The sequence below is a fragment of the Terrapene carolina genome, unplaced genomic scaffold (genome assembly GCF_002925995.2).
Source record: "Terrapene carolina triunguis isolate 2854851 unplaced genomic scaffold, T_m_triunguis-2.0 Scaffold35098, whole genome shotgun sequence".
In the NCBI taxonomy this organism is placed as follows: domain Eukaryota; kingdom Metazoa; phylum Chordata; order Testudines; family Emydidae; genus Terrapene; species Terrapene triunguis.
This window is the reverse complement of record NW_020699449.1, coordinates 2,403,955-2,415,948: the sequence shown is the minus strand read 5'-3', so window position 1 is coordinate 2,415,948 and position 11,994 is coordinate 2,403,955. Positions and strand designations below refer to the sequence as shown.

Genomic DNA, 11,994 nt, shown 5'->3' with positions numbered 1-11,994 from the left:
CTCAGAGTCTGAATTCCATACCAAACAAACCATGTTTATGTTCTAAATAAGTGTTTGCAATTTTGACTACAAAGAAAGGAGAAACAGTGAATACTCAGCAAGTGTATTGCTTTGAAGCTCTTAGAACATTATTACAAGGTTCAGGATTTATATCAAAGCTCCTTTGAAGCAAAGTATTTCAGGGAATCTCTTGCATTCTGGTAGACCTGTCGCACCATCCCAGAATGGGCTTTCTAGATCAATGAATCAGATTTACAAGAATCAAAATAATTATTTTAATCTACTTTCGTAGAGTTGTCACAGTACTGCACCTCTAATCTCTCCTGGTCTCTCTAAGCAAACCCCTCTAGATCTCAAGCCTCAGGAGCTGTCACCGCTCAATGTGGATTCACACAACTGTCCCACACTCAGACCAGGCCTTGAGTTGCAGTCTCCTGTGTATCAACCATGATCTATCTTAGCAGGTCTGACTTGCATGATTAATCGTACTGTTAAACGATAATAGAATACCATTTATATAAATGTTTTTGGATGTTTTCTACATTTTCAAATATATAGATTTCAATTACAACATAGAATACAAAGTGTACAGTGCTCACTTTATATTTATTTTTATTATAAATATTTTCACTGTAAAAATAAAAAATAGTATTTTTCAATTCACTTAATACAAATACTGTAATGCAATCTCTTGATTATGAAAGCTGAACTTACAAATGTAGAGTTATGTACAAAAAATAACTGCATTCAAAAATATAAAACTTTAGAGCCTACAAGTTCACTCAGTCCTACTTCTTGTTCAACCAATTGCTCAGACAAACAAGTTTGTTTACATTTGCAGGAGATAATGCTGCCCGCTTCTTGTTTACGTCACCCGAAGGGAGAACAGGCATTCGCATGGCACTGTTGTAGGCGGCGTTGCAAGATATTTATGTGCCAGATGCGCTAAAGATTCATATGTCCCTTCATGCTTTAACCACCATTCCAGAGGACATACGTCCATGCTAATGATGGGCTCTGCTCGATAAAGATCCAAAGCAGTGCAGACCAACGCATGTTCATTTTCATCATCTGAGTCAGAGGTCACCAGCAGAAGGTTGATTTTCTTTTTTTTGGGTGGTTCGGGTTCTATAGTTTCTGCATTGGAGTGTTGCTCTTAAGACTTCTGAAAGCATGCTCCACATGCCGTACCGCTCAGATTTTGGAAGGCATTTCAGATTCTTAAATCTTGGGTCGAGTGCTGTAGCTATCTTTAGAAATCTCACATTGGTACCTTCTTTGCGTTTTGTCATATCTGCAGTGAAAGTGTTCTTAAAATGAACAGCATGCTAGATTGTCATCCGAGACTGCTACCACATGAAATATATGGCAGAATGTGGGTAAAACACAGAGTAGGAGACATACAATTCCCCCCCAAGGAGTAAAGTCACAAATTTAATTAATGCATTTTTTTTTTAAATCAAGCGTCATCAGCATGGAAGTATGTCCTCTGGAATGGTGGCCAAAGCATGACGGGGCATACGAATGGTTAGCACATCTGGTAAATACCTTGCAATGCAGTCTACAAAAGTACCATGTGAATGTCTGTTCTCACTTTCAGGTGACATTGTAAATAAGATGCGGGCAGCATTATCTCCCGTAAATGTAAACAAACTTGTTTCTCTTGGCGGTTAGCTGCATAAGAAGTAGGACTGAGTGGACCTGTAAGCTCTAAAGTTTTACATTTTGTTTTGTTTTTGAGTGCAGTTATGTAACAAACAAAAAAAATCTACATTTGTAAGTTGTGGTTTCACGATAAAGAGATTGCACTATGGTACTTGTATGAGGTGAACTGAAAAATACTACTTCTTTTATCATTTTTACAGTGCAAATATTTGTAATAAAAATATAAAGTAAGCCCTGTAGACTTTGTATTCTGTGTTGTAATTGAAATCAATATATTTGAAAATGTAGAAAAACATCCAAAATATTTCATGAATTTCAATTAGTATTCATTGTTTAACAGTGCAATTAAAACTGCAATCAATCATGATTTTTTTTTAAAAATCGCAATTACTTTTTTTTTTAGTTAATCGCGTGAGTTAACTGCGATTAATCGACAACCCTAAATAAAATACAATACAACTCATCTAGTTTACCAGGTGTTCAACCATCTTCCACACGGGGACCCTAATAGGACCCGCTCCTTATAGACTCTTCCGCAGAGTCTTTCTCTGTCACCTTGTCTGCCTATCAGAGCTCAGTGACATTCTCTGGAGAGCTTCTGGTGACTCCTCCTGCCCTCTGTGGGGATAAAGGTACTTTTTAAGTGATAATAGCCCTTTTGCTCACTAGCTTCCCAGCCTGAGAAAACAGCTAAGTCACTTCAACCTAGAGGCTGAATGGATGCCATTGTCTTCCAAGAGTGTGCTTGGGTGTTCTTATGTGGAAAGCCATTGTGTCACCACCATGTACAAACAATACTGAATTCAAGCATTACAGTTGTGTAATGAACATTCTTCTATTTCCAATATAATTTAAATCAATATAGTCACACAGGAAATTCTAATAAAACACCATAGTTACACAGTAACTTTACCTCACTGACCTTGTCACAAATTATTCATAAAATGGTTACATTTCAGTATTCATAATATTATATCAGTTGCACGTCTATCACAAGGCTCTTGATAGGTTAAAGGCAACTTTCTCTGGTGAGTCCTATTCAGAATAATTATGAAAAAAGTTTTAAGCTAAGTAATGCATAAACTATAATTGTTTATAAAGATATTTTGTGAGTTATCTTGGGACAAAACATGAAGATACAAAATATGTTTCTCCTTCTGAGACTCTTATGGGGGAAAATGTGCCATATTACAGAGGTGTGCTGGAGCATCTAACTAAGTTAAGGCTGTACCTAGTTGTTCAATTTAACATAACTCGAAAACCAGCCTATTCAAAACACAGAAGAGTATTTTAAGAATCAAAAAGTGAAAACCTGTTATTTCTGAAGGAGGTAGAGTATACCTAAGAATAAATATATACTGATACCACTACTTTTACGACATTTTTTAACAAATCCCATTAACTGCTCTCAGATAACATACATACCTATAAACTGGCAATATTTAGAAAGAGTATGTATGTGAAATCATGCTTTTTATATTCAAATATGCTAAAACAATAAGACATAATTTCTGTTATTCAGTGTAACTTTCAGTATAACACAAAACCAATTCAGCCATGGGGGGGGGGGGAGGGGGAGAAGAGGCAAGGGTTCTGCTTCCAACAAGTACTCCTGCAGTAATTCTGCGCTATGCACAGACACAGAATTTATGCGCAATGCAGAATTTCCCTCTCCCCCACAAAATACATTCGGCTGGAAAGGTGTTGCAGTTATGCCTTTTGCCAATTGGGGCTGCTGTGTCACCAGAACAGAGATCAGGCGCTCCTAGGCCAGCCCCAGCTGCAGATAGGGAAGAGAAGAGGCTGCCTTCCTCACAGTGCCCTGCCCAGGGGGGCCTGGTCAGGAAGCATGGGATATGGGGGACAGACAGCGTGGGTCACATGGGGCTTCTTGGGGGGGGCACAGACTGGGGCAAGGGCTGAATGGGAGTGGGGATGCAAGAACACATGGGAAGGAGGTGGCTGAGTGGGGGCACAGGGTCACATGGCAGAAGGGGAGAGAATGCAGGGCCATATGGCGTCGGGGGGGGGGGTGCAGGGCCACATGGGGAGATTGTGGAGGCTGAGTGGGGGCACAGGGACACATGGGAACAGGAAGGTGCAGGGACAAATCGGGGGTGTGACTGAGTGGGGATGCCAGGCCACATGGGGATGGGGGGAGGAGGGGTGGCTGAGTGTGGGCACAGGGACACATGAGTGGAGGGGGTGACTGAGTGGAGTACAAGGCCACATGGAGCAGGAGGAGGGGGTGCAGGGCCACCTGGGGATGGGGGACTAGGAGTGGCTGAGTGGTGGTTCAAGGACACATAGGGACAGGGGAGATGTGCCTGACTGAATGAGAGAGGCTAAGGATCAGCCAGGGTCTGCCTGGTGGAGGCTCCCTATTCCATACTTCTCCCACCCACACCCAACAACCTTCCAAGTTCACACCCAGACTCCTTCCCAGCAATTACTTCCCTCTCCCTCAGCTCCTACATTACCCCTGACTCCCCCAAGCCTTTTCACTGTAATTTAAATGAATTATTACTCAAGAGTTCTCTATTAACATGCCTAGTAAGAAATCTATTTGTCAAAAAACATTTATTGAATCTTTTTTGTTGTCTGTATTGGTACAGATATATAGGTGCTGACAGGTATTTTGAAATAAATTACCAAAATAATTGAAACTGATGCGATTATATTGTGTTATTTTGAGAAAATATGCAGTATTTTAAAATACTGTACACAGAATTTTTAATTTTTGGCACAGAATTCCCCCAAGAGTAAACAAGCCATATCTGAGGGTCATTAAAGGGCTGACAATCTGAAAGAGCTGCACCAGCAGATTTTACAGATCCACTCTGCATCTGCCTTTAGCTGCTATTCTCCATTCTTTCTGCCTTGTATTAGCTACAAAATCTGCTGCGGCAGAGCATCCTGACTGCGTATCTTCACTTCAACAAACCTCAGGTGGCTCATCAGAAGCAGAGCTCTGCAAGGTAGATTTCACCCTACCCTCCCTATATCAAGCATATCTAGTGTCGATGGGGTGAGAGGAATGCCCAATATCTCCTTCACGGTTTATTGTAACCTCTTCTCCCTTCCCTGTTGGTGTGGTGAGAATGGGGTAAGTAAGGACTGATGTTAGTGCTGGGAGCAGACAGAGAAGAGGGACCCGGGGAGGTGAGCCCACCAGTGTTGGAAGCCCATATATCTACCACTCTGGGCCATAAATCCTGAATAGGCTAGGACAGAAACAGGACAGTCTCTTGCCCCATTCAGTCAAGCAATCTTCCTGACCCTATATGTCCCTCATCATGGCCCGTGGTCATGCTCCCATATTGTGCATCCTAAGACTGAGGAGAAGGGGTTCCCTTACCGCTGTGAGATCCATGTGTCATATAACAGTATCTCCACAGCAGCAGCTTCTCTGTTTATGAAGATGAGGATTTTCATCACACAAGATAACAAGCTGAGAAAAAAAATGTAGGTCACGGTTCTCCCCAAACCCAGCTAGGATGTTCCCTCCCACCTTTTCCTTCCCTCTCCCCTGCCACGTCAATTTCTGGAATTCAACTTGAGTGATTGTCTCTTGCTCTATGTTCCTGTCAGACACTGTCTGGGGTGAACCTTTTTCTCTCTCTAGGTTCTTACATCAAACCATCAGTATGTGGATTCCTTGATTTGCTCTTGGTCTCTAGGCTCAATCAGGACAAGGCTGTAGGGAAGTTCCATGTCTGTCTGAGGGTCTCAACTGTGGAAATTCCTCCTAGAGGAGGTCCACAGAGCACCTCACTCACTCTCTTTAGTGCATGCTAGAAGTTTCATCTACTTCAGTTGACCCATTTTTTGTCGTCTTTGGAGTCCCTCCTCAGGCATTTTTTTTTTAATTTTTTTTATTAACCGTGTACCTTTTATCTATTCCTCTTACTAGATCGAAACTGATCCTTTGGCGGTGCTCTGGGGTTTTTTTTATGCAGCACATTGCACTCTTAGCTGATTTCGCTTTAGTATTTTTTGTATTTGTCTCCTTTGCATGGTACTCAGATGCCTTGTGATAAGCACACTATAAATGTATTACACACAAAAAATAGATGGAGGCTCTGGCACCCTGTACAACCTCCCCCACATTCCCAACAGTCACCTTGATACAGGAAATACTGAAAAACTCTTAATGTGTGAGAGCATTCCCACGCCATCTGCTGGAGCCCACTTAATTTAAGAGTGGGCATCTATGAAGAAAAAGTGTAGATAGTAGACTAGAATTACAGGGAAATGTATTTTTTAACAAATCATTTACATTCTTTAATATTTCCCATGAAAAATTCACCATAACAATTCCAGTGTGAAACTAGGATTCCTTACCACACAAAGTGCAATTTGATATAAATAACCAGGTACTCCCATTAGCTTACTGCTAGATTTACTACTTAGTTACAGAAGCTCATTTTATGACTAATATAATACTATTTCATTTCCCACCTTTTTTTTTTTTTTTAAATTTGCAGCCTAGCATACTCATTTCTGTTATAACAGGCTCTCCCAATATAACATGCTTGGTACCCAAAGTATACCTTAATAAAGATTAGTAGAAATAAAAAAGTCCTTAAAATAGAATCAAACAAATTACAACTGTCTACAGACTCATTTGACAGCAGATCCTAGATCACAAAGTTGCCTTAAGCAAGATAATGTTGTTTATGTTTTAAGCATTAAAACAAAATGAAAAGTTAGTATGTTTCAAAAATTGGGCATCAAATTACAGCCACAGCAGCTAACACAGATGAGGAATTTGTGATAGCAAGATTTTGTGCTCAATGCACTATATATAAGATATACAAAGTGAACCAACTGAAAATAGCAATTTTTCCCTGATCTCTGTCATAGTAATCAAGTTATCATATTAAAAATTGTATTATTTGTAACAATAGTTAGTAAAAAAAATCAGACAGAATAATTTTTAAGGGCCTGCTCCTGCTCCCTTTGAAGTCAATAGCATAATTTCCGTTCATTTTAATGATGGAAGGTCAGGCACTTTGCTCAGTCCAACAATCTGAATGTTCAAAATGTAAAAAACTTTTCACTATGTACACATGGCAAAATAGTTTATAAAATCATTTCTTTAAAAAACAATTGGTATTTCTGAGAGCACTGCTAGTGACGACCACCTTGCTAAAGAGTTTGACAATACAAGTATGGCAGCACCATGTAAAACAGCGTGCACAATTTATATCCTGTTTAAATACCACGCTGCTATTTTACTTGGGCTAGGGGGCAGTGGTGTCTGTACTCTACACGCTACGTAAGTGTAGATATAGCCTCAGATGCTTTTTGCATCAAGTGAAAAGCCTCCCAGAAAACTACACTCACTACAGGCTACCCTGAAAACTCTGCACATTAATCAAGTTTTGTCAAATTTTATCAACTGATGGACCTGCTCTGTGCATACCATATATTGGATGTGAAACTCTTAATATCAGAAACATAAAATGCGTGATACTGTTCCCATTCACAAAACAAAATACAACAAATACAGCTACAAAGTCTATTTTAAGAACAGTCCACTATCACCTTCTCTCTCATTTTTAGTATAATAAAATCAACTTACCAGATTTGTGCTTCTTGTGTTTTGTTTTCTTTTTGATGATAAACAACTTATTCTGGATCTCAGGTTTGTAAGTTTTGAACGGGTGAGGATGAATCTCACGCTTTCTTTGCAGGTCATCACGCTTTCTCTGCAGATGTGCATTCAAAATGTCTTTCAGTTTCTTTTTTTTCTTTTTCTTCTTTTTTGCCCGCATCTTAGTAAGTTTTAGTTTCTTATTATTCCATAGTGAATTCTCCAAAATCATTTCTCTAGTAACTTTGTGGCATTTCATGTCTGGATTGTTGCTATGACTCCCATTCACATGTGCTTGGCAGGTTTTAAGGGTATTTGTTTTTAATGGGCTAGGCTCCGTTTTTATTAGGGAAGCTTCATGATCTTTCTCTCCATTTTCTACAACCCTGATTTCTCCTGGGCTGAGAGGTTCCCCAAAGCCAATAATTTCTCCTGGACTAATTGGCTTCTCCTGGTTCTCTTTACAGCAGCCAGGGTTTTTTTTGTCACAGGCTCTATGCATCTTAATTTCACAGTTGGGTTTCATTTCTTTTTCCGTGGTGATACTGAAGCTATCCAAGTGAATTTTTGCTGGACAACAAATAAGAGAATCCATACTTTTCCCTGCTTCTATCTTACAGTGAGGTAGCCGCTCTTCTCTACCACCAAATCTGACTTCCCCATTGCTTTTGCTGACATACTCACATTTCACTTTCTCCAATTTAATCCGTGGTACTTTTTTTACTTTGATGGGTGGAGCTGGAAATGCAGGGGCTTGAAAAGGCTTCTGTTTGTAAATCCGTACATCAGCACCACAGAACTGTGGAAAATGAACATAGGCATTCTCCAAGAAATCATAACCAAGGATCACTTCCCTGCATTCATGGATAGGCTGCCCAAGCACAGCATCTTGAACATCTTTTTGTGTTTCATATACAAAGTCACAGAGGCCTTTTAGCAGCCATACTTTTTGGTAGAAAGGGAGCTCATGAAATGGTTTTCCCTCCAAAGGATTAATTTCCCCAAGGACTTTAAAAAACTGGGGGCATAGCCCAAGCTTTTCTGCACAGCCATCAGGGTTGTCAGTTTGCCCTACAACAGTGTACCACTGTTGCACTTTCTGTCTAAGTGCTGCTTCCCAAGTCCTGTAAGGAAGAGTTGGTCTTCGATGCAAGGTAGATCTGCGATGAGGAGGACTTAACAAAGAAGTCATTATTTTGGATAAAAAAGCATTACATTGAGGCATTAGAAGACAACGTTCCAACTCATAGAAGACTATTTCAGGCAAGTTTAGAATTTGTTGTGCTAAACAAAGGAAATGACCAATAGCTGGAATTTCCCACATGGTCTCCATCCTTGTAGGTGCTGCTTCAGCTAAAAGTGACTTTTCCCATTCTTCTATTTCTTTCTGACTAGCTTCTTCTGCCTCTTTTCGTTCTTGCTCTCGTAGCCTATTAAAATAAAAGAAATTTCACAAAAATTCAATTGTGATTTACCTTAAAAAACAGTGAAGGAGAAAAGTCAGAAATACAGAATGAAAAACAAATAGACATTGTTTAAAGCAACAAAGAACACAGCACGTAAAATCAGAATTCAGTTTGTCTTTAACATAGATTACATAACACATCAGTACTCAGAATGGGAAAGTGTAGGTGATTATACCTTACCTACACTTCTTACTGCTGTCAATTGGAAAAAGAGGTGAGGGGATGAGAAAAATCTTGGCAGATACCATCAGGTATTCCCCCAACAACACTTCTACAGCCCTTTTATCAGCAGACACTGTTTTCTCACCAAGTATCCAATTAAAATCCTATTGAACTGCATACCTCTTGAGACTTTACTCTCACACTGCTGTACTGTGACTTCTAACAGCTATCTTGTCTCTTGTTTTCACTTAACATCTTTCTGATTTATACATAAATATACACACTTAACAAAAGGTATTCTGATGTATACATACCCTTTTTCCCCATGTGTGTTTTATTAACCAATGTGCAAAGTGAGTTAAAAAGAGCAAATAAAATGTGAGGATGCATAAAGAATGAGATGGAAAATAACACAGAAAATATAATGATATTACATTTATAAATGATATGCCCTCAGCTGGAATAATGTATTCAGTTCTGGTGCCACATCAAAAAGGATACAGCAGAAATAGTGCGTATTCAGAGGCAGGTGATATAGAGACCTACCTAGAAAAATTTCAGTAGAGAGGTTGAAAAGACTAAAGCTACTTTAGACAACACACTAATAAGAGGGAATTTGATAGATGTATACAAAATAATAACTAGTATAGAGAAGACAGACAGGACACTTCTATTTACCTTTTTCATAATGCAAGTACACAGGTACATTCAATTAAATGCAAAGGCAACAAAATTAAAACTGATTGAAGGAAATGTTTTCACTACACACGAAATTGGCCTGTGGAACTAATTGCCACAAGATAGGATAGAGGCCAAGAGGTAGCAGATTTCAAAGAAGAACTGGACATACGTATGGACAGTAAAGAAAGATTTTTATTTTTATTTTAAATTTGAATGGGGGTATAAACCTTCTTGTTTGAGGGCATACACTAGACCAGGGGTTGGCAACCTTTCAGAAGTGGTGTGCCGAGTCTTCATTTATTCACCCTAATTTAAGGTTTCGCGTGCCAGTAATACATTTTAACGTTTTTAGAAGGTCTCTTTCTATAAGTCTAGAATATATATATATATATATATATAACTAAACTATTGTTGTATGTAAAGTAAATAAGGTTTTTAAAGTGCTTAAGAAGCTTAATTTAAAATTAAATTAAAATGCAGAGACCCCCAGACCGGTGGTCAGGACCCGGGCAGTGCGAGTGCCACGGAAAATCAGCTCGCGTGCTGCCTTCTGCGCACATGCCATAGGCTGCCTACCCCTCACTAGACTCTAACTCATAGGTTTAGGGAAAAATTTTCCCCACGGAAAAGTTATTCCAGAACTGCGTACAGAGTTTCTTACACTTTCCCTTTGAAGCATCTGGTACTGACCATTGTCAGAAACAAGGATATTGAGCTAGCCCAATCTCCGGTCTGACCCAATATTGCAGTTCCTATTATCTTATTTTCAAACTGCTTGCCTCAATTCTCCCTCTTAACACAAAAATAAATTAATATAAAATATAAATTCGAAGGATTAACTCCTCCCAATTAAGCCACAAGACCCAACCAAACACTGACTCCATTTGATGACAGAAAACTATTAACGAGTACTAGCCTCTAAAATATACATAGAAATGTATAAAGTGGCAGATTTATGTCTATGTATTGCATTAATAGCCTAGTTTAGATTGCATCTTTGATGCAAAGAGGGATAAATATACCACAGACTAGCACTTTTCACAGAGTGAGTGTGCTATATGTATTTATGAATGTGCAAGAACTACAGACAAACATGTGATATCAAAATGTAATTCCAATGAAAGTTTCATCTGACAAATCATGAAGAAAGTTCAAATGGTTTGTAATGGATCCCCAAGATGAAGTTTACTAATACTATATTGTTGGATATTTGTTATTTATGAAAACACTAAAACATTTAAACTAAAAAATTTCAGTAAATTCAAAAGTTGATGTTCCCACATCAGGGTTAATTCAGCCACATTATACATATGAGGCCAAATCTTGCTTACTTTACTTGGATGATTAAGCCCATTGAAGTAAACAGGACTACTTGCATGAGTAAAGTGAGCTGTATCTGTCCTGCATTATATTTCAAAGTTAGCAATTACAGGCAGTCCTCGACTTTACGACATTCGACTTACGACGAACAGCAATTACAACGTTGTAAGTCCGAGGACTGCCTCTATTAAGATTTTAAATATATGTCATTAACAAACACACATGTACAAAGGTGTCTGAATTAATTGGGAACCTTCACGTCTACATTTTCTAACTTTTGTCCACTGAAATGTTATACAATATTGTACTAACATAGGGTTTCTCAGTTAATTTCCTGAGGGTGGGGCAGTAGAATAGAAAAAGAGAAAGTAAAAAAAGTTAAGTGCTCAACACCCACTCAATTGCCACGCATTCCTAAACCTCTCCTCCACCTGCGAGAAGCCTGCCGTTCCTTCGCAACTGCATAAGGCGGCTTCCAAATGCCTTATTTCCTCCCAAGCAGCTAAATACTCTAACATATGGTAGTGTGTTTATTTGAATATGTGAACTCTACATTGAAATAGATGTACAGGTAAGTTCTGTATATTAGAGCACTTGGGCTTGAAAAAAGGTGGGACCAAAAGGGTTTCTGCACCTTGGAGATGGGAGTGTCAGGGTTGCCACTGGGAAGGGAATGGTCAGGTTTAGCAGATGGTGAAGGGGGCCTGTCACTAGGAATAACTGTTAATAACCAAAACCAATCCTTAATTTATTAAAGATGTTGAAATTACAGCCAAAGATCGCATGCAGGCACACCCATGCAGAGTATAAGTAGTAAATTTGGCTATATAAATATTTTCCCTATATCAGTAGGAAAAAGCACATTTAAGGTTTTTTTATTTTACTGTTCTGATTATCAGTTCAATAGAACTTTGAAAATATTTTTGAAAGTAATTAAAGTAATTAGTAAAACATTCATGCAATTAGTACTGCATTGGTGAAATGTATAGGCATCAATATTCCCTCAATTATCATTATTATTTTTTGTACTGAGGGGGCTACAAACTCCCCTGAACATTACATTTTTGTCCTCCGGTCACTTACTTTAAAAAAAAAAAAAAA

At 38.8% G+C, this 11,994-nt stretch overlaps 1 protein-coding gene across 2 annotated transcripts in view; it reads right to left on the bottom strand.

The window, feature by feature from the left end:
* Window positions 1-11,994, bottom strand: part of LOC112114757 (uncharacterized protein KIAA2026) — an 83,158-nt gene that overhangs the window by 47,904 nt on the left and 23,260 nt on the right. For both annotated transcript variants that reach the window (XM_026646517.1, XM_026646518.1), the window contains one exon: window positions 7,253-8,694. In XM_026646517.1, the coding sequence (XP_026502302.1) occupies window positions 7,253-8,694 (1,442 nt within the window). The remainder of the gene's footprint in view (window positions 1-7,252; window positions 8,695-11,994) is intronic.